We start from the raw sequence: 27,318 nt of genomic DNA on the forward strand, positions 1-27,318 counted from the left end.
ACCATTTTGGGGTGTTCATGCTGTGAACTCCTCCACCGTAGGCTCACATTGTATACCTGTGTTAATAAACCATACACAGTGGTACCACTGGTTATGAACTTAATTCATTCTGGAGGTCCGTTCTTAACCTGAAACCGTTCTTAACCTGAGGTACCACTTTAGCTAATGAGGCGTCCTGCTGCTGCCGCAGCACCACTAACACGCGATTTTTGTTCTCATCCTGGGGCAAAGTTCTTAACCCGAGGTACCACTTCCGGGTTAGCAGAGTCTGTAACTCGAGGTGTTTGTAATCTGAGGTACCACTGTATAATAAAGACATCACAGTCTCTGCTGTACCTCATTCCAAAAAGCAGCACAAAGCTGGGTAAGCATCTGGAGCCCTGGAATCTTGCGCTGCTTGGAGATTGGTGTGGCTGCTACAATATATTCCAGGATCAGAGACAGGCATTTTTGTGCTGGAAGTACCAAACAGCTTCTACAGACTAAACCAGCTCAAAATTAAGTCCTCCTGATTTCCAGGGGAATCAGAGATGTGCTTTCTGACCACCTGACCAGTAGCACATGAATGCCCATTTGTGTTGTTGCACACATCCCCTTCCCAAAGCGTTTGGATATTAACAAAGACTCATTTGAAATGAATAGAGTTAATTTAGGAATATAGACATTTACAATGAATAAAATACCACCCCCCTCCGAATAACACACCCACCGTCAACATTCATACTAGCGAAATCTGGCGTGTCCTCGTGAGGCGCAAAGCGGTTGTGAAATGCAGCTGTCAGGAGAGCCTCCAGCAGCTGGGCTACCATATTTATTCGCACACACCAGGTCCACGATTCGCAATTGCTTTTCCATAGGCACAAGGGCTGTGGCGACGGGTATTGTTATTTTGGGAGGACGGTGAGGTTATTGTGCTTTTCGGGTACGGTGCAAGTCCCTCAGCGAGGGAGGAGCAGGAGGCTAAGCCTGACGTGCGCTGCCTGCGTGGCTTGAATAATAGGAACATTGTTTGAGGGAGAGGGATAATGAAGGCGCTTCTGGCAGGCGGGAGAGGGAGAAACTGGAGAAAGGAGGCAATCTGGTCGGGCCGGAGACAACAGGAAGGGGGAGGGAAGGACTGTGCAAACGGCTCCGGCAGCCCCCCCCCCCCCCGCTCCGTCGCCTCCCCATACCCAGGGCTGGCGTCGGAGAGGAGGAGTCGCCGTCTGCGCCGGGGCGCAGTGTATGTGTGTGTCGTGAGGGGGGGGAGAAGAGAGTCCTGGAGGCGGGGCAAGAGCTGAGCAGCCGGAACGCAGCTGCCGCCTCCTCCTCGTCGTCGTTGTCGTCGCCGCCGCAGCGGCTTGTAAACAGATCCGGGGCCTCCACGTGACCGCCTCAAGTACCTGTGTGAGGGGACTGTATTGACTTGCCTCTCGTATTGTCTCCGGCAGGCAAGCAGCAGCAGCAAGAAGAGCCGCCGCCACCGCCGCCGCCGGGCTCATGACAACAAAGCCGAGCGGGAGAGCGCGAGGGGAGCGCGCGCCGCGGCGGCAGCAGCAGCAGCAGCTGCAGTCGCTGACGACTCTCTGGCGCCTTCTTAGCCTATCCCCCTCGTCGTCCCTTCCCCTCGCATCCCACCCGGCCCCGCCAGTAGCGCATCCTTCCCTTCACGTTCCCTCCCTCCCTGCCCGCCGCCGCTAAAATGGCTGAGGCTGCTGGGCAGTGACTTGAGCGCCCTCCCGGTTTGGTGGTCGTGAGGAAGCAAGGGAGCCGGGCGGCGGCGGGCAGCGGCTGCCCCCCCGGCCACCATGAGCACCTTCGCCTTGGAGGAGACCCTGGAGGCGGACTGGGTGGCCGTGAGGCCTCACGCCTTCCACGAACGGGAGAAGCACAAGTTCGTCTTCATCGTGGCCTGGAATGAGATCGAGGGCAAGTTCGCCATCACCTGCCACAACCGGACGGCGCAGAGGCAGCGCAGCGGCTCCAGGGAGATCCGCCGCGGGGGGAGCCCCGGCCTCGAGCACCAGCGAGCCGCCGCCGCCGCCTCTTCCTCCAAGGTGCCCGGGAGCCCCACCGTCCGCAGGAGCAGCCCGGCCTGGAGCAGCGCCGAGCCTGGCCAAGCCAGGAGCTCGCCGGTTTCTCCCGCCCGGGCCGAGCCGTTGCCTAGGAGCCCCGGCAGCCGAGTGGCGGAGGCACCGCCGCCGCAGAGGAGCCCGGCCCGGGCGCGGAGCAGCCCTGCCCGGAGGCCTCAGCCTGCTGCGAAGGCGCCGCTCAGCCCCGCGGCCTGCGCGGCCGAGGACATCGAGGTGCTGGAGCTGGGGAAAGACGAGCCTGCGGGAGGCGCCGCTTTCCTGCTGCCGTCCCCGCTCGCCGGGCCTGCGGTCGCCCCGCAGCCGCCTTCCGCGGCCGCCTCGGAGACCGAGGCGCCGTTGGGCGAGGAGTGCAGCTGGGCCGGCCTCTTCTCTTTCCAGGACCTGCGGGCCGTGCACCAGCAGCTGTGCTCGGTGAGCTCCGAGCTGGAGCCCTGCTTGCCGGTCCTTCCCGAGGAGCCGTCGGGCATGTGGACGGTCCTCTTCGGAGCTCCGGAGATGTCGGAGGAGGAGATGGACGCTTTGTGCTGCCGGCTGCAGGTCTACCTGGGCCACTGCCTGGACACCTGCGGGTGGAAGATCCTCTCCCAGGTGCTCTTCACCGAAACGGACGACCCGGAGGAGTATTACGAGAGCCTGAGCGAGCTGCGGCAAAAGGGTTACGAGGAAGTGCTGCAGCGGGCCCGCAAGCGCATCCAGGAGGTGAGGAAGGTCCCCAGTGCTGATAAAATAGAAACCCCTTCAGCCCGATCCTGAGCATGCTTAGTTCCCCTGAGTCCCATGCAACTTACTCTCAGTATAAGCTTTCCTTCGATTTCTGCCTCCAACTCTGCTGCTGACCTGACTATATTTTCATGTAAAGTCTTTATTGGGGGAAATAAGACTTCGGAGAAGGGCAGAAAGATGCTAAAGGCTGAATCCAGTGCATTATATATCTATCTATATCTATAGCCAGTCACATGTGCTTCCAAGTAAACTTCCAGAGGATCTGGCTTTCTGTATCTAAGGCCCTTTTTGTATCTTTCCAAAACTGGTGTATTCTTATACAGTACTTACTGGTATCTTGACTTTTTAAGGAGGAGTCATATGTTTTTATTTTAACTGGCTGGGTCAGTGGGGTGGGTGGGTACTGGACTTGTTTACTCTGGTACTTGGATATGTTTGCCAGTTATTCTGCTAGCTAGACACTATTCCTAATACAAGGAAATGGATTGTAATAAAATCAGTCAGAACTAAATTGTCCTGTCAGATTTACATCTAAGATCAGCATCAGTGTGAGTCAATATCTTCTATTCACCTTGTGCTTTCTTGATTTATAGTTGGTGGTCGATACATCAAACAATACTTAGTATTTTTTTTAATTGGGCAAAAATTACATGCATCATTTTGCAACAGATACTGATTTTTTTATATAATTCCATTTAGGATGAAATCATATTATTAGTGAACTTAATGAGGAAGATAATTAGTGAATGATGTTTCCAACATTGTCAATTTTGAACCAGAGGGCCAACATTTTGCCCACAGTATTTCGACTCTGAGTTTGATCTTTGTTATCCTATTGTGTGAATACCTCACGAGTCTGTCTAGTTGTGCTTTTCATGAAGATACATATTTACAGTATTTGGAATAAGAGGTTGGGTAAAGACCAAAAATAGTCTCACTCATTTCCCAAGTAACTAATTGCTCTTGTTTGCCGAACATGCTTGTCAAGTGAAACTTTGCAGCATGATGTGAAAGCCATGCTTGGCTTGAATTAAGTGTGATTCTAGAGCCCATTGGCTTGGCTGCTTCAGAGTTCTCCTGATGCTTATATGCCTTTTATTGTATGGTGGCATTTGTAGGAAATGCTGGTTGTGGTTATTTTTAGGAAAGGTGCGATTTGATTCATTTAATTTTTGTTAATAATCTGCATTGATTGAAGGCTGCTAACTTTAGTGAAAATCTGTTGTATTGGTGATTTGGTGTTAATTGGTGTTCATTTTACATTTAGTTGACCTGGAAATGCTGCTGCCAGGGTATGAATAGTAATGAATAGTTACTAGCTTAGGTTAAAATTCAGTGCCTTTTGTGTTTCCTCTTTCTTTTTTGGTTTTTAGGGCCATATACAACTGTTCAGCTTCTCAAAACAGAGTTGCCACAGGTATATTCTTTTGGCATGAATACATGCAAAACTTCACTTCTGCCTTTTTTAAAAAAAAGGATGGTGGAAGACACCTGGTTGCCTAAGTGCCTAAAAACTTTGATACATACTGAAAGCTAGGTAAGAGTAATTGTTACCACCCATAGTAACAAGCAAACGACTTCAGTAAAATTTCAGTTCCTCTACTGTAGTTCTGTGGGACAAATACTTTATGGAGAAAGAGAAAATGTGAGGCAGATACATGAATAGGTGAGATGCTAAGAACCAAAGGCAAATGTGTGGAACCTTCCAAAATAATGTGAATTAACCTGTAGTGTAAAAAAAGGTAAAGGACCCTGGGTCGGTTAAGTCCAGTCAAATGTGACTATGGGGTTGCATGCGGCGCTCATCTCGCTTTCAGGCTGAGAGAGCCGATGTTTGTCCACAGACAGCTTTCCAGGTCATGTGGTCAGCATGACTAAACCGCTTCTGGCACAACAGAACACTGTGACGGGAACCAGAGCGCACCAAAACGCTGTTTACCTTCCCGCTGCATCAGTACCTGTTTATCTACCTGCACGGCGTGCTTTCGAACTGATAGGTTGGCAAGAGCTGGGACAGAGCAGTGCGGGGATTTGAACCACCGACCTTCTGATCAGCAAGCCCAAGAGGCTCAGTGGTTTAGACCACAGTGCCACCCACCACAACCTGTAGTGTAGACATGATCCAACTGGGTAGGATATTGTGTTTAATTGCAGGGCAGCTCTCTTGTCTCTTGGTGACTCAATTAATTTAATCCAGTGAATATTAATCCATATCTGGTGTCAGTATCTCTGTTAGTGTATGTATGTGGTGTAAATTGACCCATCTTTAATTAAAATGTCCTTCATATTTAAGAAAGAAGATCATTTAGGTAGCTCTCTGTCCTTTGGCTCTCAGGTTTCTACTGTCTGTTACACGCTTGATAGTGGCTTTCTTTGAAACAAGAAGCTTATATCTCATTTGGCTAAGTTATTCCATGATAATGGAACAATAGATGACAGCCATTTAATATTAATGTGTAATTCTGATGCAGTGCGTTTCCATACTTCAGGATGAGACTCTGTTCTCTTCCTGAAATATGAACCTAACCAAGCTCACATATATTTTCTTCCATGTTACTTTTGCCACCTGCACTTTGAAAGTACGGTAGCTTTCAAAAGACTAGAGATGCAGATAGAGATACTGGATTCTGGCATTTGTGTGATTAAAAAGCTAGGAGAACTTTCAGGAAAATGTGGCCTTGGTTTCAAAGGGAAACTATAAAAGTTGACATTGTTCATAAAATGATATATTGTGAACTGCCCTGTGATCTTTTGATGAAGGTCATTGTACAAATTTAATAAATAATAATGAAGATAATATTTTATTAGCATAAAACAATGAAGAACATTACAGAAAACAAAGATTCAAAAATGTGTTATTAGACTTATGCTAAAACTCTTTCTAACCGACAGATTCTACTGTATGTATGACTCAACTTGTTTGAACAAAATTCTTATTGTTTTAGAGTGCTAACACTGCCAGTCTTTTGTTCAGTTGGTTAATATATCATTTAGTTTAACTCTGCAACATTTAAAACTTGCTCTGATCAGTACTGTACTAGATTTATTTGCTAAATTCTAAATCTTTCTAAATTACCGTATGCAATGCTTTTTAATGAGGCAGTGCATTAGAATCCAGGTTGGAAAGCTCAAAATTATAAACAAATAAAATATGAGAACTTCACCGTAAATGTTCTTCAAGGCATGAAAATAAAAGAATGGCTATGATTTGTGCTAAAAGGAAGTATAGTAATTTTAAAAAAGGCCAATCACACAAAGGGAGCGGAATTCTGGTCTCTCTTCCCACACAGGAGATTTATGTTTAAAAAGAAAACATAATTTGCTTAAATTCTTCACTATGAAGTCAAACCACTGGAAAATCACAGTGCCCTCTGTGGCTGCAGAGACTGGTAACTCATAACTGCTGCCTCCCACATGGTTTTCACTGTGTTCACAGTGGCCTCTTTGGGGCACAAGCCTGGGCAGTGTGTCTGGAGAGGTCTTTGGCTGCCTGGATGACAAGTCCTCCTTCTTGGCCTTGCTGATGTGGTCCAAAGGAAAGCACAGCAATACATTTGCCACCAGCTTTACTGCTGGAGTTGCTGGAAGGAGGAATACAAGACGCCATCCAACTGTATTCTACTCCAGATTTGTGTAGGGTTTATTCCTTAGTCTTTTTTTTTTCTCTCCCAAAAATGTCGCACAAGGATCAGTTACAGATTTTTCATTGGGGTTTACTCCCAAAGCCTTTGTCATGAATGCGCAAGGCAGCAGAGGTTAAGGATCAGAGTTTTCCTTCCCCTACCTTCCCAGGTTGACGAGCCCCATCTTCCCCTACTATACATGCCCAAGGGATCAAGATGGACAGCTCAGTAGCCAAGTGATTTCCTCTACCTGTGATTTTTACAGTTCAAGCCCATACATGTCTACTCAGCAGTAAGTCCCATTGTTCTCAATAGGTATAAATTTGTATACTATTGTAGATCAAGGTGCTTTTAAAAAAACCTAGTAAATGTAACTCCGGGCTTTTCACCCTTATCTATCCTTCTGCAGCTTTAATCACAATGTAATAAGTAAGTGAGGAGCAGTCATTTTATTTTATATAACAACTGTAATGCTTTATCTTTATTAAAATACTTTATTAGAGGATCAATAATTTGAATGGGCATTAATGACTGCATTTGTACTTTAGAAGAGATAAAACTTCTGCTCAATTAAGCCCAGAGTAATCTAGAATCCGAATTGGTAAAGACTGTGGCATGTGTTGTGTGTGGGCGGTAGGCCTTAAAATGCTTTGCTTACTTCTTATCTTCATCTGAAATGTTTTAAACTGAGCTTAGGTTGTAATAGTCTACCACTCCAACGTATCTGTCATAAATTCTCACTTCTGTGTAAGTTAAAAGAGTAGTTTTTTTCAGAAGCAATGAAACTTCCATGTGCATCATGTGGGGTGCTACTGCCATGTGATTCTCCATGCTCTCATATCATGTTACTGGTGGCTTTTAGTACAGATGTGGAGACTCTCAGTGCTATGGTGGCATTCCACATATTGAGTACTTCAAAATGTTATCCAGAACTCACTAATGGGGTTGGCATTTTTGGTGGCATCTTCATAGTTGTCATAACGTATGCACTATGGCTTAGATATCTTTCAAAATTAATGAAGGTTACCTCTTACCATTTGTTTTGACATCTATATGGAATCACAGTATTCAAAAGGAGCAAACTGCTAATTACCACATAGAGAAAAATAATAGGGGATGCTTATTCTTATTGTACTTTGCATGTGAGCTTCCCAGACACATAAGAATAGCTTCTGTTAGAAGATGTGTTAGGCTATGGGTGCCTAGATCTGATAAAGCAAGCCTGTTCTCACAAAACATCTGTGTTGGGTTTAGAACGGTATACTTCTAAGAAGATGAAGAGATTTATTAATAGTTGATGTAATAATAATAATTATTATTATAAATAAGGCGCACGGGTGGCGCTGTGGGTTAAACCACTGAGCCTAGGACTTGCGGATCAGAAGGTCAGTGGTTCAAATCCTTGCGACGGGGTGAGCTCCCGTTGTTCAGTCCCTGCTCCTGCCAACCTAGCAGTTCGAAAGCACGTCAAAGTGCAAGTAGATAAATAGGTACCGCTCTGGCGGGAAGGTAAACGGCGTTTCCGTGCACTGCTCTGGTTCTCCAGAAGCGGCTTAGTCATGCTGGCCACATGACCCGGAAGCTGTACGCCGGCTCCCTCGGCCAATAAAGCAAGATGAGCACCACAACCCTAGAGTCGTTCGCAACTGGACCTAATGGTCAGGGGTCCTTTTATCTTTACAACAACAACAACAACAACAACAACAACAACAACAACAACAACAACTAAATAAATAAATAAAAATTTGTTATTTATACCCCGCCCATCTGGCTGGGTTTCTATAGTTCTTGCACTTTGTGTCCTTTTAATCTAAATAATTGTCTTGCTATAAAGTGTTACTGCTTGAACCCTTTTCTGGGATAAACATAGATTCTCTTTTAATAGCATTCCATAATTTTTCATTCCAATGATTATTGAGTTTTTCCAATATGTCGTCAGCCGCTGCTGACACAAGAGCCTAGATTTAGGCTCTGGCTTGTTACAGCTGCTCCCATGACATGGAGAGTCATCCTTCATGTGTGCACGTGTCAGTGGTTATGGGCCTAGTGGCAGGTCCGTGCAGAGGAGCAGGGCAGCTGGATACACTTGCCTTGGTCCTCAGATGGCTAAGCTGGTCAGGGAACACTGCCAGGGACTGGCTGCTTTTTTGTTTGAGTTTATAGCTTTATTCTAACTAGACTCCCGTCCTGGGCCTCAGACAAGTGCTGCACAGGCCTGCCTAGTGGTGGTAGTGAGGGTAGTGACTTTGGCCAGAAAATAGTATTGTAGGCTAGGGATTAATGTTGCTCACCCAGTTTTACTCTAAAATTTCTTTATTACAGTATGTATGGCCTTCCATTTCTAACAGCTACATGTCTTCTTGTAGATAAGTGACTTTATTTCTTTAAAGAAATAATGAACTGTCATTCAAACAAAACAAAATGCCCCAATATTATGTACAATTTCAGCCTTGGGCATCCTGACCCTATTAGCTGCATTTTTTCCTTTTATTGTTGACAACGTTGGCTTAGTAAAATACTAAGGTTTCTGACTGCAGCTTTTTCTTAATTGAGCATCCATAACACTAACTATGAAAGTAAACTCCTCACAGAGGAGTGGCATTTTTAAAAATACAGTAAAAGAGTAATTCTTTGAGCTAGTAATCTTTTTTGGGATTTTCTTTTGCAAGCAGGGCTGTTGAAATCCATTTGTAAGTTTGGAATTGTAAACAGTAAGTTTTTGGATATGTGTTTTTGTGGGAAAATGTTTAAGAATGCCACCTAATATTTGTTACAAGATAAAAATTTGTGCAAAGTCAATGCCTTTTTATCCAGGATGAAATGTACTCTGAAGAGACGCATGTCTATCAGTCACCCTTGCAAGTTTTCTGTGCCTTGGACAGTGGCTGATCAGATAGCAGCATGTTAGGTTCAGTGTCACTCATGGCACCAGCACCAGCTCTATGCTTAGAATCGTACCGTTGGAAGGGACCACAAGGGTCATCTAATCCAACCCCATGCAATGCAGGAATCTTTTGCAACATGGAGCTTGAATCCACGACCCTGAGATTAAGCATGCTACTAGGCTCTACCACCTGAGCTATCTCAGGAACGCCATTGGTAGGAACAACTTTGCATGTTGCATGACGGTTGCTCATTGAGCTTGCTAAGATATAGGAGGAATAACTGGAGGAGGAATAACTGGAACATCCTGGTCACTGTTGTTGGTCATGGTGTAGATCTCCTTTGGGACCTGCATAGAACAGGGTGTAAAATTCATCCTGTAGCTGTGGGGGAGATTGTGAAGAACAAAGGGAGAGACAGGGAGAATGAGCAATAGACTTCAGCCGGCGCTCATCGTTCCTGAATCTAGATACTCAGTGGCTGTACGTGGGTGGGAGCAGAGGGAGTGGTGCCACCTGTATGTTTAGACAGCACTTATGCCTCAGGCTCCCCTCTCTCATGTGGGAAGGAGAGGAATGCAGTGACTGTGTGTGTGTGTGTGTGTGTGTGTGTGTGTGTGTTTATCTATATATCTCTGTATCTACAGTGTGTCCATCCCTTGGGGGTTGCAGTGGAATCCAGAACATGCATGCAGTTGTTCCTCTAAAGCCAAACTGCTGATGAGTATTTGGCCAGCAGTGGTGATGGTTGGGGACAGAGTGCCTGGCCTTTGCCAACTGGGAGCTTAACTGTATGGGAATAAGTGCTTCTCCTCTGCTTGAAAGACACTGCTTCCTGCTGTTGATAGTAGGGAGCAGCATTAGAGCAGTACATTTCAGACAAGATTTGATATTCATATACAGCGGTACCTCGGGTTACATACGCTTCAGGTTACAGACTCCGCTAACCTAGAAATATTACCTCGGGTTAAGAACTTTGCTTCAGGATGAGAACAGAAATCGTGTAGTGGCGGTGCAGCGGCAGCAGGAGGCCCCATTAACTAAAGTGGTGCTTCAGGTTAAGAACAGACCTCCAGAACGAATTAAGTTCTTAACCCGAGGTACCACTGTATTGCAAAAGGGGTAGGTAGGAGACAAGGGAGAGAATACTGAAGTTATACTTCTGCTTAGCCTGGCAGTTCTAGTTGTGGAGTGGGGTGTTGGCTGTTTGTGTTGAGAGTCCTGAGGCAGGAGTACTTCTCAGGGTTCTAGGTAGAGAAGTGTTAATAATGTCCCAGAATATTCTGAGGACAGTTTTATGCAAAGTTCTCCTTTGCAGCTCTAAATAGTGTAACACAGGGACAGAGAGTTGTACTCCGTGTCATATGTCTTATTTGAATTATGGTCTTCCTGTTGGGGGTTTGGTGTGCTGTGATTTGGTGCTAACATTATATCCCATGTTTGGTGGTCCTCAATATAGTGGGGATTTTTAATACCCCCCTCATTGGAAATCAAAGGGAGGGAAATTTCTTTCATCATATCCAGCTGTGCTGTCAGAAGTGGGATAGCTCTGATCTGGAGGGTTATGGGGTATGGTTTAAGTGTGTACATCCCTTGCTTTATTTAGTTTATGGTCTCACAGTTTTAGTTACCATATACAGTAGTACCTTGGTTTACAAACTTAATCTTTTCCGGAAGTCTGTTCTTAAACCAAAGCGTTTTTAAACCAAGGTTTGCTTTCCCATAGCAGCAGGGGGCTCAATTTATAAATGGAACACACCCAACAGCAAGCAGAACATGTTCTGCTTCTAAGGCAAAGTTCACAAACCAAAACACCTACTTCCAGGTTTGCAGCGTTTTTAATCTAAGTTGTTCATAAACTAAGCTGTTCTTCAACCAAGGTACCACTGTATGTCTACTTTTTGCTACTGGTGAAAAATAATTGATATTTACAAATAGTAATATAATAGAGTATTTGAGAGCATAGTATAATCTACATTCTGTCTCCCTAGGCAAGGTAGTCAAATCAAGTAGCAAATATGTTAACAGTGGGTAATAGTAGGGTTGGAACGTGTAAAATCCAGGTTAAAATAGTGTGGCCTCTGACATGTCTCTGTTCCTCTGCCTTGATTTTTGTGAGGGTAGAAAGCCACTCTTAAGTTCCATGGAGGGATGGATGGGATAAAAAGTAATGAATAATGTCTCAGGAGTGTTGCTGCCATGTGGGTCAGACAGATGTCATATTAAACAAAATGTGTGCTGGTCTGACAAATTTGCCTTGCATATTTTAGAGAAGTTCTTTATGCCTCGTCTTTCGTTTTAAAACTTGGCACTGCAGCATATAATAGCCTAGGGCCATAACTTGCTGGTGTAACAATTTACTTTATTCAGTGGGTACAACTGTGGAGGGTTTGGCTACACAGCACACTTTTGCCTAATTCCCACTCCCTTGTCCCAGTTTCCTTCTACCTTTACACCACATTGCAAGCTGTTTATAAACTCTACTTAATTTCACAAGTAGTATGTCATAAGATGCTGGGTACTTCTGCTTCGGGGAGGAGCTAAAATACAAAAGCGCTGCTGTGTGAGCAGAGCTAGCCAGGCAGTTTTATTGAGATTTCTTTGAAGAATATAAAATAAATATTGTGCAAATAATAAATGCAAGTATCTTCTTGCATCTTGTATCTTGGAATATATATTCTATTCCATCAGATGCTTATCTTGGCATCATTTAGCTTAATGACTGTCCGGAAAAGATTTCCACTGTAAGCATTTATGAAAGTTCTTTAAGTTCTGTATATTGATTACATATTGTAAAACCATTAAAAAGCAGCCAGGGGCATGGATATTGTTTTCCCCTTATACCTACACTTTACTTTTAAATAAGTAACATCAAGGCATAGCCTTATAGAGTTTTTATACTTCAATTGGTAGATAAAACAGCATGAGAAGTTGTATTCCAGTTTTGTCTTGATATGAACTATGCAGTTCTTAGAATGGGCAGTTAAACTCTCTGGTCAGCTGTTTCCTGTTCAGGGTTTTAGAATATGGTTTGCGCTATTCATTGTTGTTTGAGTCACTTGATTAAAAGATAAGAACAAGGATATGGAGGAACAAACATAAAGAGCTCTTGTCCTTTGACTGAGCAGGATTTTGGGCATACTTTGCATTCAAGGACCTAACACTTCAGGTTTTGGTACCATGAGATGGGGGTAAGCGGTACAGTATATACTTGCTTACATAGTGTTGGAGAATATCTGCTGTAGTACATCTCCTGATTCAGAGGCCTGGATGCAAAGTCTACTGAGCTGGGTAGACCTGGCCTCTGAAAAACAGGGGCTGCATACATACCATACATTTAAAGCCGCCTGCCCCTCCAAAAGAAATCCTGGTAGCTGTGATATACCACTAACAGTTCACAGAACTACAGTTCCTGGGATTCTTGGAAAGTTGGGAAATGTGCTTTCAATGTTCTTTCAATTTTCTTCCTGATTATAATCTAAAAGTATGATCCACCTCTTCATGAGCACAGCTGCAGGTGCACAAAAAGGCAACATGGGACTTAGTGGAACCCAGTTCCCTGCTTCTTCCCCTCCCCCACATTGCAATCTGCCAAGCCATGACTGGGAATGGGAGGCTTCTGTCCGCCTCCCACAGCTCCTTGCCTGATACAAATTACTCATGTTTAGTGTACTTCGTGTGGCAAATCTGTCCACACCCACAAGGTGATGGGAGTGCGAACAGCGCGCTCTGTTAAGATTTGTGGCAGCCCCCCTGTGCATGGGCAGCTGTACCTTCTTGGGAGTAGATTGTGCTATGTATTTTTATATTTTACTGCTTGTTTAGCAGTGAGATATTTCAACGTCTTAAATATTTACAGACAAATTATACATCTTCAAGCTCTGGACAGTTTAGAAAAACAAATTGGCTTTCTTAGTTTCTACTTCTCTATCAAACTAGGTTTCCTACTTTAGGAAGATTTCATCATAAAATTGTAGAGAACATGGAAATGATGCAGAACAGATATTATATACTTCTACATAAAATTAGTTTTCACAGGTTTCTAAAGCAGGATGGATTATTATTATTATAACAACAGAAAGAACAAAAAACATAGTGCAGTGTAGAAATGGTATAAATGGTATAAAAGGTAAAGGGACCCCTGACCTTTAGGTCCAGTCGCAAACGACTCTGGGGTTGCGGCGCTCATTTCGCTTTACTGGCCGAGGGAGCCGGCGTAGAGCTTCTGGGTCATGTGGTCAGCATGGCTAAGCTGTTTCTGGCAAACCAGAGCAGCGTACGGAAACACCGTTTACCTTCCCGCCGGAGTGGTATCTATTAATCTACTTGCACTTTGACGTGCTTTCGAACTGCTAGGTTGGCAGGAGCAGGGACTGAGCAACCCATGTCCCTAATGGTATGTCTTTTGCTAAATGACAAAAAAAAAACTTAAAGATAGAATTGTAAGTAATATATGGGTATAACATTCCAAAGGAAGCCAGTGTAATTTACACTGGGATAAATTATGCTGGTGTAACTTACCCCTATTTCAGAAACCATTTAGGAGTGAAGCTACTGCTGGCTGAGCCAGCCCAAGCCTGGCAGAGGGGAACAAAGCCTTTAAAGTAAAATATGACTTACTCTACCCTTTTTGCCATTGTAACTTCCACTGGGTTGCTGGGTCACGACTGAGTGGAAAGTGTTTGGAATAGGAGTAAGTCTCCCCTTGTGCCACCAGACCCCTTTTAGGGGGCTTATGCCAGCTTATTTTTTGACTTGGACAGGATGAGGTACTTCAGGCGCTGTAGCCCAGACTGAGCCCAGCCAGAGATTTGCTTGTTTCAGACTCCTCTTATTCTGTTAGACCATGATTTCGAATGCCTTCCTAATGCTGTGTACTTCCTACATGCTTGAAGTAAAAATTGGAGATCAAATATTTTAGATTGCAATCCTAACCACACTTATCTAGCCTCATTGAATTCAGTCTGGCTTACTTTTAAGTTAACCCTTTTTTAGTTTTATAAATTTATGCAAAAGAGAGAAAGTAGGATTAAGTGATGCTGGTGCTATTCACCAAGGTATCAGAATACAAAACTTTAAAACATTAGTCATTATATCTGGTTGCATTTTGATAGCAGGAAAATGTGTTTATGCTTTGATGTATTATTATTTCTCTTTACCTAGCTCCTAGAGAAACACAAGAATACAGAAAGCATGGTAGAGCTGCTTGAACTATATCAAATGGAAGATGAAGCATATAGCATTCTTGCTGAAGCAACTACAGAACTTTATCAGTACTTACTGCAGCCATTCCGAGATATGAGGGAGCTTGCAATGCTCAGAAGACAGCAGATAAAGGTACACATTAACATAAATCTTATAATTTAAATTCATTTATTTTGAAAAATAATGAAGAAGATAATGTGAATATAAATCTTAAAAGGTGTTACATGTGTTTATGCATAATCTGTTTTTGTCTTTTAGAAATTTTGGTCATTTTCAAATCACCTTGTGATGGTTCTGTTTGAAATTCTTGAAAGTTTGAGTTCCATATTTACTTGTATGTTCTGCCTGTCTTATCTATCTGATCTATAATTAGGGCATGGATTTGGAGAGTTTGGAATTTTTTTAATTTGGAATTCCATATTTTTATGGCTTTTATTGATTGATCTAAATTCTGTGCTGCTTTCCTGTTAAAATATCCAGAGTGACTTAGAATAAAAATGGGCCCAGTTAAAACAATAAAAACAGTACAGGTGGCAGCAGCCATATGCAGCAGAATAGAGATCTAATAAAAGTCAGGTGGACATCTGAAAATGGCAGAACCATAGGCCAGTGACTAGAAGTCTTGAAGAATAAAAAGCCACTGACATGCTATGTAAAAAAATAGTTGTGTTTGGGTGCCAAATCACAATGGGTCCAGATAGTTAATGGTGCTCATAAAAACTAAAATTGATCCTCTACCACAGAGGTTTCCAAACTTTTCATGTTGGTGACACACTTTTTAGACATGCATCATTTCGTGACACATTAATTCAGTTTTACTAGCAAACCAGAGGTTAAACTAACCCCTTTCCAGTCCCCGGAGTAGTGCGGGAAGCGTTCGCGTGACACACCTACACACTGCAGCCGACACACTAATGTGTTGCAACACAGTTTGGAAAGCTCTGCTCTACCACCTGTGGAATCCCCAAATATCCCCCAAAGGGAAAACTTGTGACTGGCTGATAGTTGTTGATATTTATAGTCGTTACAATAGTCTGCATCGAAGGAGAGCTTTTGATGTTAGAGTTGATGTAATGACTGCCTCTCACAAGATGGCAGGGACCACTCTTCTTATAATGAAGCATTAACCACCTGAGGTGTTACTGAAGTGCTTTGTCCTAATGTCATTCTGAGTGTACCCCTGAGCACCTTGACACAAGAAGCTTCATGCTGTAGGTTCTGTTTAGAGCAAAGACTTATGCAAGGCAGGGCAAGGGACTGAGCAGTGAAGTATCTCCCCCCCCCCTTCTCATTTGAGTTAGGTTTACCTTCATTGCCTCAGATATGAGAACTCTTGATATATGCAAATGTTTCACTCTGCACCTGACTGCTTTTGCATACAGCCACTACAGGCAAACGCCTCTAAGGACATAAGAACAGGATCAGGCCATTGGCCCATCTCATACAACATCCTGTTTTCACAGTGGTCAACTAGATGCCTATGGAAAGCCCACAAGCAGGGTCTGAGTGTCGATTCCACTTCAGCAGAGCCTGTTCTTCGTTCTTCAAAATGCTTGCCTATTTTATCTTTCAAAAAGTTTCCCTGGGACATATGGAACACACCTCTAGCTCTACCTTTCAACTATGGGTTTTGAGTCTTTAGCACAGGGATAGCCAAATGTTGGACTACAACTCCCATCATTCCTAATTGCTGGTCACGCTGACTGTGGCTAATGGGGGTAATAGTCCAACAACATCTGGAGGGTACTGTGCTTTAGTAGCTAATCACCTACATCAGAAGTTTTCAACCTTTTTGAGTCTACAGCTCCCTTGACCAACTGCATTCTCTCTGCGGCACCCCTGTGGGACTCAGGAACCCAGTTATTTCACCCCTTGCTTGCAGAGCTGGCAGCCTCTCACTCTTTTTTTGAACACCCTCCCATTTGGAGTGTTCCCTCAGCCTCCTCTCCTCTCCCCTCTCCTTGGGCGTCCTCTGAGCTGCTGCAGCTGCCACCCTGATCTTTGAGCCTCCCCCCCCGCCCCAAAGAGAGGTTCCTCCTCACATTGCCCCACAGGGGCCTGGGATGCACCCCCTGGCCAGCCCCAGAGGCACCATTTGCCTAGTGAGCTTGTAGCCAGGGCTGCTGCAATAAACAGTCGCGCAAGCCTTTGGGAGGCAGAGACGCTGGAGGGCATTAGAAGAGGGAGAGGAGGAAAGAGGGTCAGAGGCTGGTGCTGCCCATGGCACCCCTGACTATCATTCAGGGCACCCCAGGTTGCCATGGCACACTGGTTTAAAACCACTGGCCCTACATGTTTCAAAATATTTTCCTACAGTTGCCTCTCTCTTTGAACAAAGGCTGGAATCATGTAGGAGACACCAGAATCCATTTTAGAAGTTGGATTTAAATTTTAATAGTCATGCAAGCACATTTCATATAGAAAATCCTGAAGCAATACTAAGATCCTTGAAAAGACAGTTCCGTGGATGTACTTTGTGAACCAGCCAATCAAATTTTCCGTAGTGCGAATTCATTTACCAGTGTAATAAAACCTTTGTTAAAGCAAAGATAAGTTCATGTTTCATTTTGCTCTTGTCCTTTGTACAAGGAATAGTTAAAAATCTAGGCACTCTAACATTTTTATAGTGTTCTAAGGATAGGGAGTCCCAGCGCCTGCCAACCTAGCAGTTCGAAAGCACCTCCGGGTGCAAGTAGATAAATAGGGACCGCTTACCAGCGGGAAGGTAAACGGTGTTTCCGTGTGCAGCTCTGGCTCGCCAGATGCAGCTTTGTCACGCTGGCCACGTGACCCAGAAGTGTCTCTGGACAGCGCTGGCCCCTGGCCTCTTGAGTGAGATGGGCGCACAACCCCAGAGTCTGTCAAGACTGGCCCGTACGGGCAGGGGTACCTTTACCTTTACCTAAGGATAAGGGAACACAGGGTATAATTGTGTTTAATGAGTAAGATTGCTTTCCTAATACGCCTTTTTATAAATCTCTTCAAACCAAATCAGTTAGATCATTTAAGGGGTAGAGATTGGGAGATATGCCAAAATATGCTTTTAATATATGAATGGCATGTTATCCATAGTAACATGCTAATCATTTTCATTTGTGAGGAAAAACAGCCCAAGTTAAGCATGCTCTCCCCACAGAAAAGTGATATATTACAATTGCAGACCCATGCAAAAGCTTTTCATTAGAAGTAGGGTGAGATTTTTGTGCAACTGCTCATGTGATACTTGATTTGCAGAGTGCCTCTCAGTACAAATTATGTCTTGGAAATTTCTCCTTCCAGACAGTAGCATTCTGTGGGAGCTTTGATTGCTTGTGAATTCTCAGCAAGAAGCTGCATTGTTCACCTTTCCAAACCTTTATCTCAAGGATGGCTCTCATCCTATTACCTGAGTCCTTCCATTGGTAGACAACAGATGTCCGAATAAATGAGTGTTCTGTGACTGAGCTTGTCACTTCAAAAAGTCCCTTTCTCATATTTTGATCCAATGCAAATTTATGAAGATTTACCTATGCTGTAATGCTTACTCAGATTAGTAGCTAAGAGCAAATAATTTAGGAAACATTTGCTCGTGAGATTTATCTTCCTAAGTTATTTCTAAGCAGTTCCGGAAAGCACATGATCATTCATCTGTCCTTCCCAGTTAAATTATTTCATCTATATCATAATTGTTAAACAGTTTAACTTTTTGAAGTTTTCCATGCAGCCTTTAAGCTTTGATGGTGGATATAAGGGACTGATCTATTTTCAGATATCCATAGAGAATGATTACCTGGGACCTAGAAGAATTGAGAGTCTACAGAAAGAAGATGCAGACTGGCAGCGGAAGGCCCACATGGCTGTGCTTTCTATTCAAGACCTCACTGTTAAATATTTTGAAATAACAGCAAAAGCACAGAAAGGTAATGGAGTTTTACTACTTCATGTTTTCCAATAAAGGCCTTTTAAGAACTAGGAAGTCTTATTTACATGATCCAGGGTCTTATAGCTGCACCTTCTTCCTTTGTCTCAAATCACTGTCATTGCTTTTTTATGAATTGCTAGTAGAGATGGACAAATAAGACTTCATCTGGTTTGTGTCACTTTTCACGTGTATTCATCTGTAGATTAAATCTGCCCTTCCATGTAGATTATAAAAAGCGGTACAGGTTTAGCACATTCTTTTCATTAAGTACTTACAATATGAAGTCTAACATTACATCATTGTTGTTGTTGTTATTATTATTATTATTATTATTATTATTATTATTATTATTATTATATTAAACACACATACTAGTTGTCTGGGATGGCCAGAAAAAATGCATTAACATGGGTCCAGTGTTGCCCATGCTAGCAATGGAACATGATGATTTTGTTTAAGGAAGAAGGAGAGAGAATGAGAGAGATGGTATTGTACCCAGGGAGGCAGCCATATTTTTCCTTGCATTGTAACGGAGAATCTCCCAGGAACATTGTATGGAAAAAGATGGCGGGCTGCCTCCATGGAGACAGTCATGCTGCTTTTGTACAAAGTCCATTGTACAATATGGACAGCGTGGATTGATGCAATGGTTCTTGGCTCTTGAAGCTTAATCATTTTGGAAAAGTGAGAATCTTACAGAGTTTCCTTCCTTCCTCAAAGTCTTCAAAAACATTTACACGATGGTTCATAGTAGTAGGGAAAGGGGCTGGCATAGGCTTTAATAGAGTCATTTCCTTCCTCTTCACCTCTTCTTTCTCCCTTTCCCTCCTAGGATAGTATTTCTATGCATTATAGTGTACTGGCCACTTCTCAGAATGGAAGGCCCTGATATTCATTTATGCATCCTGTTCCAATTCTTTCTTGTGTTCATAGCCTCCCAATTACTCAACTCTTTCTCAGTCTTGAGGTATTGAGATTTCACACTAAATTTGGAGAGATCCCTTAGATTTTTAAAAAACATGCTTGGTTTGTGATTCGATTTGTAAACTGGGTATGTTCGGACTGAAAATTACATTGATGTTGAAAGATCTTTACATTACTGCTGCTATAGACTGCTAACAAAGTGAAGGGATTTTGTAAACTTCTAACATATACGTTAGTCTGTTCCTGTTAATTAATGTTCCTGTGAATTAATTTGTTAATTAATTGTTCTTGTGAATTAATTAACTTGTAGAATGATGCAGTATAAGAAGCAATGTAATAGTTCATTCACAAGTAAACCCTTGTGAAATGTATCCCTGTTCTCAGGATCTGTCAATAAACAGCAAAACAGGTTATCTGAAAATACTTATTCAAAATTTGCTGGATATGTAAAACATTGTGACGTTTCAGTCCTCCATTTTGATTCAAAATGGCATCCAAATGGTGACAAAGTTTGCTGCCCTCAGGACCCCTCGTGCTGTGTTTGGCAATGTTATGTTGAGATGCGTCTGAAACTATACCAAAAAAGTTCAACCAAATTCATGTTTTGGTTCACCATCTTGATTCAGAATGGCATCTGGCGTCCAAACATTGACAAAGAGTGCCACCCTCACCTCAGACACTCTTGTGCCAAGGTGTCCGAATGTATAGAGAACAAATGGACAGACATACAAACCATTTTCCAAAATATATAGTAGCTTTTGGATATACCATACCTTTTCTTTAGGGGGCAGTAAATTAATTTATGTCCATACCTGCCCAACCTTAGTCCCCGTAAAAGTTCTCTGTCTGATTCTGTGTAGGATTATGCCCTTGGCTAAGCAGTAAAGATTTTGTTTTATTTCTTTACACAAACATATGCTTAAGTCCAAGCTTTGTAATGAAATATGAAACATTTCCATATATGACAAATCTGCTTTTTTTTTTAAAAAAACCATTTTTTACAGCTGTATATGATAGAATGCGAGCAGACCAGAAAAAGTTTGGTAAGGCAGCTTGGGCAGCAGCAGTGGAACGAATGGAAAAGCTTCAGTATGCGGTGTCTAAGGAGACTTTGCAGCTTATGAGAGCAAAAGAAATCTGTTTGGAACAGAAGAAACATGCGTTAAAAGAAGAGGTAATTTTTTAGAGTAGTTAGATTTTTAAAATACAAAAATAAATTGGCTTGTTACCTCAAACTGCTTTGAAAACAATATAAAATCCGCTACTACATTGACTTATTGGAGAGACTGAATTTTTTTTTTTTACATAAATGTATTTATCTTTCAAGAATGCAGGAGCTAATTGTGATTTACTTTCTATGAAAATTTGAATGGCAAGATAGCATGAATATTTTCCCCCACTTGGAAGTTATCCTTGTATAGAAAAAAATCACTTCAAAATATGGAGTGCCCCATTTTTTTATTAGATTATTGTGACACTCACCACATTTTCTTTCTTCCTTTTCTTCCCACTGTCTCCATGTTGTCAAAATGCAGCTTATAAGCTCTTGAGTCAGGAGCAATCTTTTTGATTATAAAACTCTGTGAAGTGGCCATACACATTGATGGCATCGTTTAAAACTGTAGTCTCCATTTGCAGCCAGTATAGAAAAATATTGAGCATTTTCTGTTTTTTCCCAGAGCTCCATTTTAAAAGGAATAACATGAACTGATTTGTACAACTGACTCACTGCAAAATCTGACTTACGTCTCTCTCACTTAATTGATTCTGATTCTCTTGAACATTTTGAGGGACATTTATCAAAGAAAGTGCTTATTCATGTTGAAATTTATTACCAGACATAGTAATAAATACTACTTCAGTAATTCATTGGAAGTTTGAAGCACACAAGTTGTTTCAACATGCTTGTTGTTAATTAGTGCATTAGTTATTTTAAATAAATGTGCATGCTATTATATACATAGATTCTCTGGGTGACAAGCTTCAGTATAACCATGGATTAAGGCTGCTGTTAATAGACAGGTCAGATGATAGTAATGTAAAAACTGCTGTTTTAGTTTATATGCTTCAGTATAATCATGGATTAAGGCTGCTGTTAATAGACAGGTCAGATGATAGAAATGTAAAAACTGTTGTTTCAGCTCTATCCCCAGTTCTTTTCCCTGCCTCTGCTTTCCTTTTTACTTTTCCAATACTTGTTGCCTTTCCACCAATGGTTTTAACTGAGGACAGATTGCTGAGGCAGCAAATGTAGGTACGCCAGGCACTCTTCTTTAACTTACACCCATCCTTATTGTGTAATAGTATTTGCTGAAAATAAATTCTAGGGACTTCCAATTCAAAGCCCAACCCTTCAACGTTGCTTCACTGCCCAGAGTCTTCACAAAGATAATGATAGTAAAGGTGTTGCATCAAGTCTGCAAGGTATTCACATTTATTCCTATCTAGACAACCTGCTGGTCAGGTCCCCTTTGTTGCTTCAAGCGAGGGAGGTACTTGTTACAACACAGTTTGGGGATGGAATTGGATAGTAAACCTCGAGCAACAGCATTGCTATGTGTGTGTGTCAAAGTGATCAGGCCTGAAAAACAGATAACTCAGGATATTTCTTTGCACAGGGAATGCAGAGATAGCAGCCTGTGGTCTTCCTTTGCAAGGGAATACAAGGACAAACAACCAGACCAAAAATGAAGGCCCAAAGCTTTATTATTTAAAAATACTTACCCAGTGAGGTGTTCTCTCCCTTGTGAAGATTGACTCTGGAGGAAAAGGGAAATAGAAGTTGGAGTGAAGATACTACCCTACCCAGCACACTAACCCTAAACTCACACACAGAGGATGGAGTACACCCACACCCCAAGGATCTGAGCTAGAGATCCTGTAAGAAAAAAATAGGAAAAACATGAGGACTGTGGATACCTGCTGCCTCTTTGGATTTCTGCAGTTTTAAATCTTCTCTGAATTATAATCCTTTCTTCAAATTGTAATTCATTTCCCAATTGGCTTCTTCCAAGTGGCCTTCTCAGTTCTACTTGATCTTCTCCACCATTGGTTTCTCTGCTCCATATTTCCTTCTCTGGGTTGATATTAAGAGAGAACTGTTTTTATAGTCATGTGTTGTGGCATACAAAAGTTCCTTCCCATAGAATCTATAATTTCAATTGGCTTGTGAAAACATCATTCTTCTCTGCCAAGATCCAGGTTTGAATTGTTTCAATATTGTTCTCTTTGGTTGCATAGGAACATCCTCCATTTGTTCATAGCAAAGTCCACATTGCCGGCTCGCTCATCTGCTAGACTACATCTGTTTCTTTGCTTCTTAGCCCTCTTTAAGGGAAATCATTCTCATAAAAACACATATGTAACTCCTGGTTTCCATGAAGTCACTAAGGCTTGTATTATTTCTTATCAAAGTTGTTACATTCTGTTCTGCAAAGTTCACAAACAAATTTTCAGTCCAACTGGGTTGAAAATGCAACTTTAACTTTCAAAACAATATAATAGAATAAAGAGATAAGATGCATGTTCTTAAAAGCATTATAAGTAATGCTTGAACATAAATTTATCTAACAAACATGTACTTACAAGGTTGCCAAATACACAAGTTGGCCTCTAGTGCTTCTGCTTACTGCGGTTGCCAACTGACTAATACAATGTTTAAAGATACAAGATGCATTTTAATTGTGACAGTCTAGCCAACAAAATGTGCTTGGTCTCCTGATTTCCAGCATCAAAGTTGTGCTGTGGGCCAAGTTCCACTCTCGTCACATCCACTGGCTGCCCTGATTGTTTTAGATTCAATATTGCCCCTAGGGGCTCTGGAAAAGACCATCTAGTTTCCCCTCCAGTCATTTGGCAGCCTCTTTTGCCTTCACTCCATGTTAGCCTATGGACAATACATCAGATCAACTGAGGAAGGTGTAGGGGAGAATGAACTAGGCCTCCGCAGGGAGTCCAAGCTCCTGTCCCACAAGACTGAGCACATTATGGGAACTCAGAACAAACAGGAGGATTTTTTGAGGTCCTGTCCAATAGTTTTGGGTGGGTAGGATGTTTTGTTTTGTTTTTGCATTTTTCATTTGGATTCAGTATTTTCGCCAACTGAGCCTCCCTTCCTGCCTAAAGTGAACTCCTCATTTCACTGTTGGCAGGAAAAATTGCTCTCTTCCTTTTGCCTAAACTCTCTCATTAGAGTGGCCAGGGCATTAACCAGATGTTTGAAGGGCTCTCACAATATATCTCTAAATAACTTAGCTAATTCAGTAATCTGACTTTCTGTTCATCTTTCATTCCATATCTTTGGGTAAAAAGATGTCCTTCTCTACATGGTCTAGAATCTAGGTGGTTCAGTGCCTGAATCACTACAGCATATGAAGCTTAGTATCTCCCTTCACCCCTTAATGTTACTGCTCTTTTTACTAGGTCTGATAATGCCTCTTCATTGGAAATGTGCAAGGTCTATATGGGCTACTCCAACCACTTTTACCAAGCATAAAACCGACAATGGTTTAGCTGAGGCAATGTTTGGGGGAAAGGTACTTTAAAAGGTTATTCCTGCTTCCTGGTTTTCATGGGTAGATAAGTGTTTCCCGTCCTCAAGGGCTGAGCTTTGGCACGTCCCATGGTGGCACTGGAGAACTCCTAGACATTATCCAGAGAATGGATCATTGGATATTTGCTATGAATGCTCCTTCTAAAATAACTCCAGGCCCACCTTGGATCTGCCTCTGTTGGCAGCCTTTACTTGCCTCTTTATATCTGGTCCTGGATATTTTCTCTGGTTCTTGAGCCTCTGGTTTGTGTCATGCCCTATAGAGGGAACTGATGCTTCTCTGACATCTCTTCCTTCTCTGTGTTACACTTTGCAATCTTGCCATAGTGTCCTATATGCTGTCATTTTTTAAAAAAATGTTTTCCAGTGTGCTTTTCTTTTGCTAGATAATTCTGCTTTAACTATTTGTGCTTAAAATTTGGGTCCCTTCTTTGAAAATGGCATACTGAAATAATGTTGACTATTGTTGTAGTTCTATCACTCATAAAAGTTGTTAATAACATAATTAGGGATTTTTTTGTCCCTTGATTGCATTATTTAGCAGTCCCTGCTGGATTTTGGGTCCTAATTTGACAATGCGGATGAAGACTTTTGATGCAAGGAAAGAAAACAAGACTGAGTTTCTATTTTACTTGATACCAAATACATTTAAACTATTTTTTTTTTAACCCATGAACGCAGTTAGTTTCTTCCTTTAAGCACTTGTATATAAATACATGAGAATATGGGTAGTTATAGTGTGAAAGGAACAGTGAAGAGTTTTCTTGGAGGCATACCAGATCCTGTTTTGCAGTTCAGCTGCCAGGCCTTGTCTTTGTGATGACAGCTAGAAATGCCAAATCATCAAGTAGTCTTTGTAGTTCTCTAAATGTGTAAAACAGCATAGGTACCTAGAATAGAATATTAGGACATTGCATTAAGGGCTAAACTGCATGTTCACAGGAAAACATTTTCCACTTACTGTAAAAATAGGGCTTTTTTTGGTAACCCAAAAAATTCTTCAATAGATTTCTCCAAAGCTTAGCTTTCATGTAGTTAGTCAGGTTTGGTTGTGCGACAATATTAGCAAGGGGAAATGAAAATAATTGTGTGGCAGTGTCACTGTTTTACTTGGGAGATTTTCTTTTTGCCATAATTGGTACCAGAGCAGCAGCCTTTGGGGGCTGTGAAGAGCCTGTTCTGTGATGTCATTGCTGCCTGAAATTCAAGTGTCAAGGGAACATCATGTGCATCGGGGCACCTGAATGTGTGCCAGGGAGACTTCCCTCTATACAAATACTGTTGTTCCCATTTCTGCAGTCTGAAAAATTGCCAAAAGTGAGGGTGTATTTCATGGGGCAGAAGAAAAAAAGTGTCCTGTTTTTCTTCAGCCCTTGTTTTATTCCAATAAGCTTTTCGGTGTGAAAATAAATTTCTGTGTGGCTGTCTTTAGTTTTATAAAACAATAGTTACACTTAGCATTTTTACAGCTCACACCAAGGGTTCAGTGTGATTATGTACATTTCGGTCATTCCAAAAGGCTTGCAATATAGGTCAATATTATTAACCTCATATTGGAGATATAAGTCCCTTTGAATAAAGTGGGGAGAGTTAGATGATGCATATGAAGTATTAGTATACTTTTTCATTTAAAATGCCTTTAAATAGTTTTGTTTTATTTTATTGATGGATTGATTTGAATTTATATTCTGCCCTATAACCAGAGGTCTCAGGGTGGTTCGCAGCATAAAATCAAATTATAAAACCACAAAGACGTAATTAAAATAAAAACAACAAACCAATACCCCCCCACATAAAGCTCAATAGCTTCACAATACTTCTTGATAGGAGGTTTTGTAAACGTTTTGTGACAGAGTTAAGATTTAATAGGTCATCTTGTTGTAACTATTATATATTTCCTGTTCAGATGCAGAGTTTACAAGGTGGCACAGAAGCCATAGCCCATTTGGATCAACTTGAATCTGATTATTATGACCTGCAACTTCAGTTGTATGAAGTACAGTTTGAAATTTTGAAGTGTGAAGAACTGCTGCTGACAGCACAACTTGAAAGCATCAAAAGACTTATTTCAGGTGACACATTCATTTTACATGTATATTATTTATAACAATATGCCATAGGCAGCTGTAGTACAAGTTGGTTATTGAGATTATCCTGCGGCTGCAAATTTCCCACTCCAGTTCTTATGCATATTTACTCAGAAGTGAATCTAACTGTATTCAATAGGGCTCACTTTCAGGTAAGCCTGACAGAACTGTAGCCTTAACTGTTTGGCTTTTGATTTCTTTCTCCTTCTGAGGTATCAAAGATTGTCCCAGCTAGAGTCAAAATTTTGGATAAATTGAATTTATTATTGAGGGTGATGAGAGATGTAACTTCTGTGTTGAGTGGAGTTTGCCACCACAATCCTTATATCTGTTTGGGAGAAAATACCTCTGTAGCCTTGGTCTCAGTCACCTCTAATGTAATTTCCATTAGTTGCTCCTGTTTCCTGCTCTGGTCACACTATAGTTGGGATTTTGTGTGGTATTAGATCAGTGTTGGTTGTGTGACTATAACCCTCAAGCCCTTCTGGCTCTGACCCATTCCAATATCATTAAACAACTTATTTCTACATTATTCTGTTTATCACAACTGAAGGTTGATCTAGATTTTATTGCATTGTGTAGTTTGTGTGTGTGCATGTTTAAAATTATTAAAATTGTTAGTATTTTCTAACAGAGAAAAGAGATGAAGTAGTGTATTATGATACCTATGAAAGTATGGAAGCCATGCTCGAAAAAGAAGATATGGCAGCATCTATACACTTGCAAAGAGAAGAGCTACAGAAATTGCAACAGAAAGTCCGCCAGCTAGAAGCAAGGCGTGGGCGCATTTCAGCCAAGAAAGCCTACCTCAGAAATAAAAAGGTAAAACACTAATTCATTCACTACTCAGCAAAGAGTTCCTTGCCTATTTGGCACAGGAACATAGGGGGCTGCCTTAGATCAGACCAGACCATTGGTCGTGTGCGCTTTCTTCTTAGTTGATCAGTTCATATGGGGTGAGGTAGAGGGTTAATGCAGGTAAAAAGGTAATAGGTAAAGGACCCCTGGATGGTTAAGTCCAGTCAAAGGCAACTATGGGGTGTGGCGCTCATCTCAATTCAGGCCGAGGGAGCCGACGTTTGTTCACAGACAGCTTTCTGGGTCATTTGGCCAGCATGACTAAACTGCTTCTGATACAACTGAACACCATGATGGAAGCCAGAGTGCACAGAAACACTGTTTGCCTTCCCACTGCAGCTGTACCTATTTATCTGCTTGCAATGGTGTGCTTTCAAACTGCTAGGTTGGCAGAAGCTTGGAGACAGGGCAATGGGAGCTCACCACCATCAAATGGATTCGAACAGCCAACCTTTGGATCAGCAAATCCAAGAGGCTCAGTGGTTTAGACC

The 27,318-nt window shown here is 42.0% G+C and overlaps 1 protein-coding gene and 1 long non-coding RNA gene across 6 annotated transcripts in view; one reads left to right on the top strand and one right to left on the bottom strand.

Moving 5' to 3' along the window:
• The first annotated feature begins 882 nt into the window (after positions 1–882).
• JMY (junction mediating and regulatory protein, p53 cofactor) overlaps positions 883–27,318 on the top strand; it is a 43,380-nt gene continuing 16,944 nt past the window's right edge. For 3 of the 5 annotated variants that reach the window (XR_014556363.1, XM_083703449.1, XM_083703448.1), the window contains exons 1-6: positions 883–2,771; positions 14,464–14,637; positions 18,254–18,404; positions 20,335–20,504; positions 25,789–25,954; positions 26,604–26,791. Coding sequence is in view for 3 of the 5 variants with exons in the window: in XM_083703449.1 (XP_083559575.1) it covers positions 1,788–2,771; positions 14,464–14,637; positions 18,254–18,404; positions 20,335–20,504; positions 25,789–25,954; positions 26,604–26,791 (1,833 nt within the window). In the remaining 2 variants the exon portion in view is untranslated. The remainder of the gene's footprint in view (positions 2,772–14,463; positions 14,638–18,253; positions 18,405–20,334; positions 20,505–25,788; positions 25,955–26,603; positions 26,792–27,318) is intronic. The other 2 variants (XR_014556364.1, XM_083703447.1) reach the window with 1 other exon arrangement.
• On the bottom strand, positions 20,673–24,774 carry LOC310827592. Its single transcript, XR_014556450.1, has 4 exons — positions 24,659–24,774; positions 22,250–22,759; positions 22,055–22,089; positions 20,673–20,910 (listed from the first exon to the last, which is right to left on the bottom strand). It is a non-coding gene; the product is annotated as an uncharacterized lncRNA (long non-coding RNA).

Source organism: Podarcis gaigeae, assembly GCF_964106915.1.
Source record: "Podarcis gaigeae genome assembly, chromosome: 11".
Taxonomy (NCBI): domain Eukaryota; kingdom Metazoa; phylum Chordata; class Lepidosauria; order Squamata; family Lacertidae; genus Podarcis; species Podarcis gaigeae.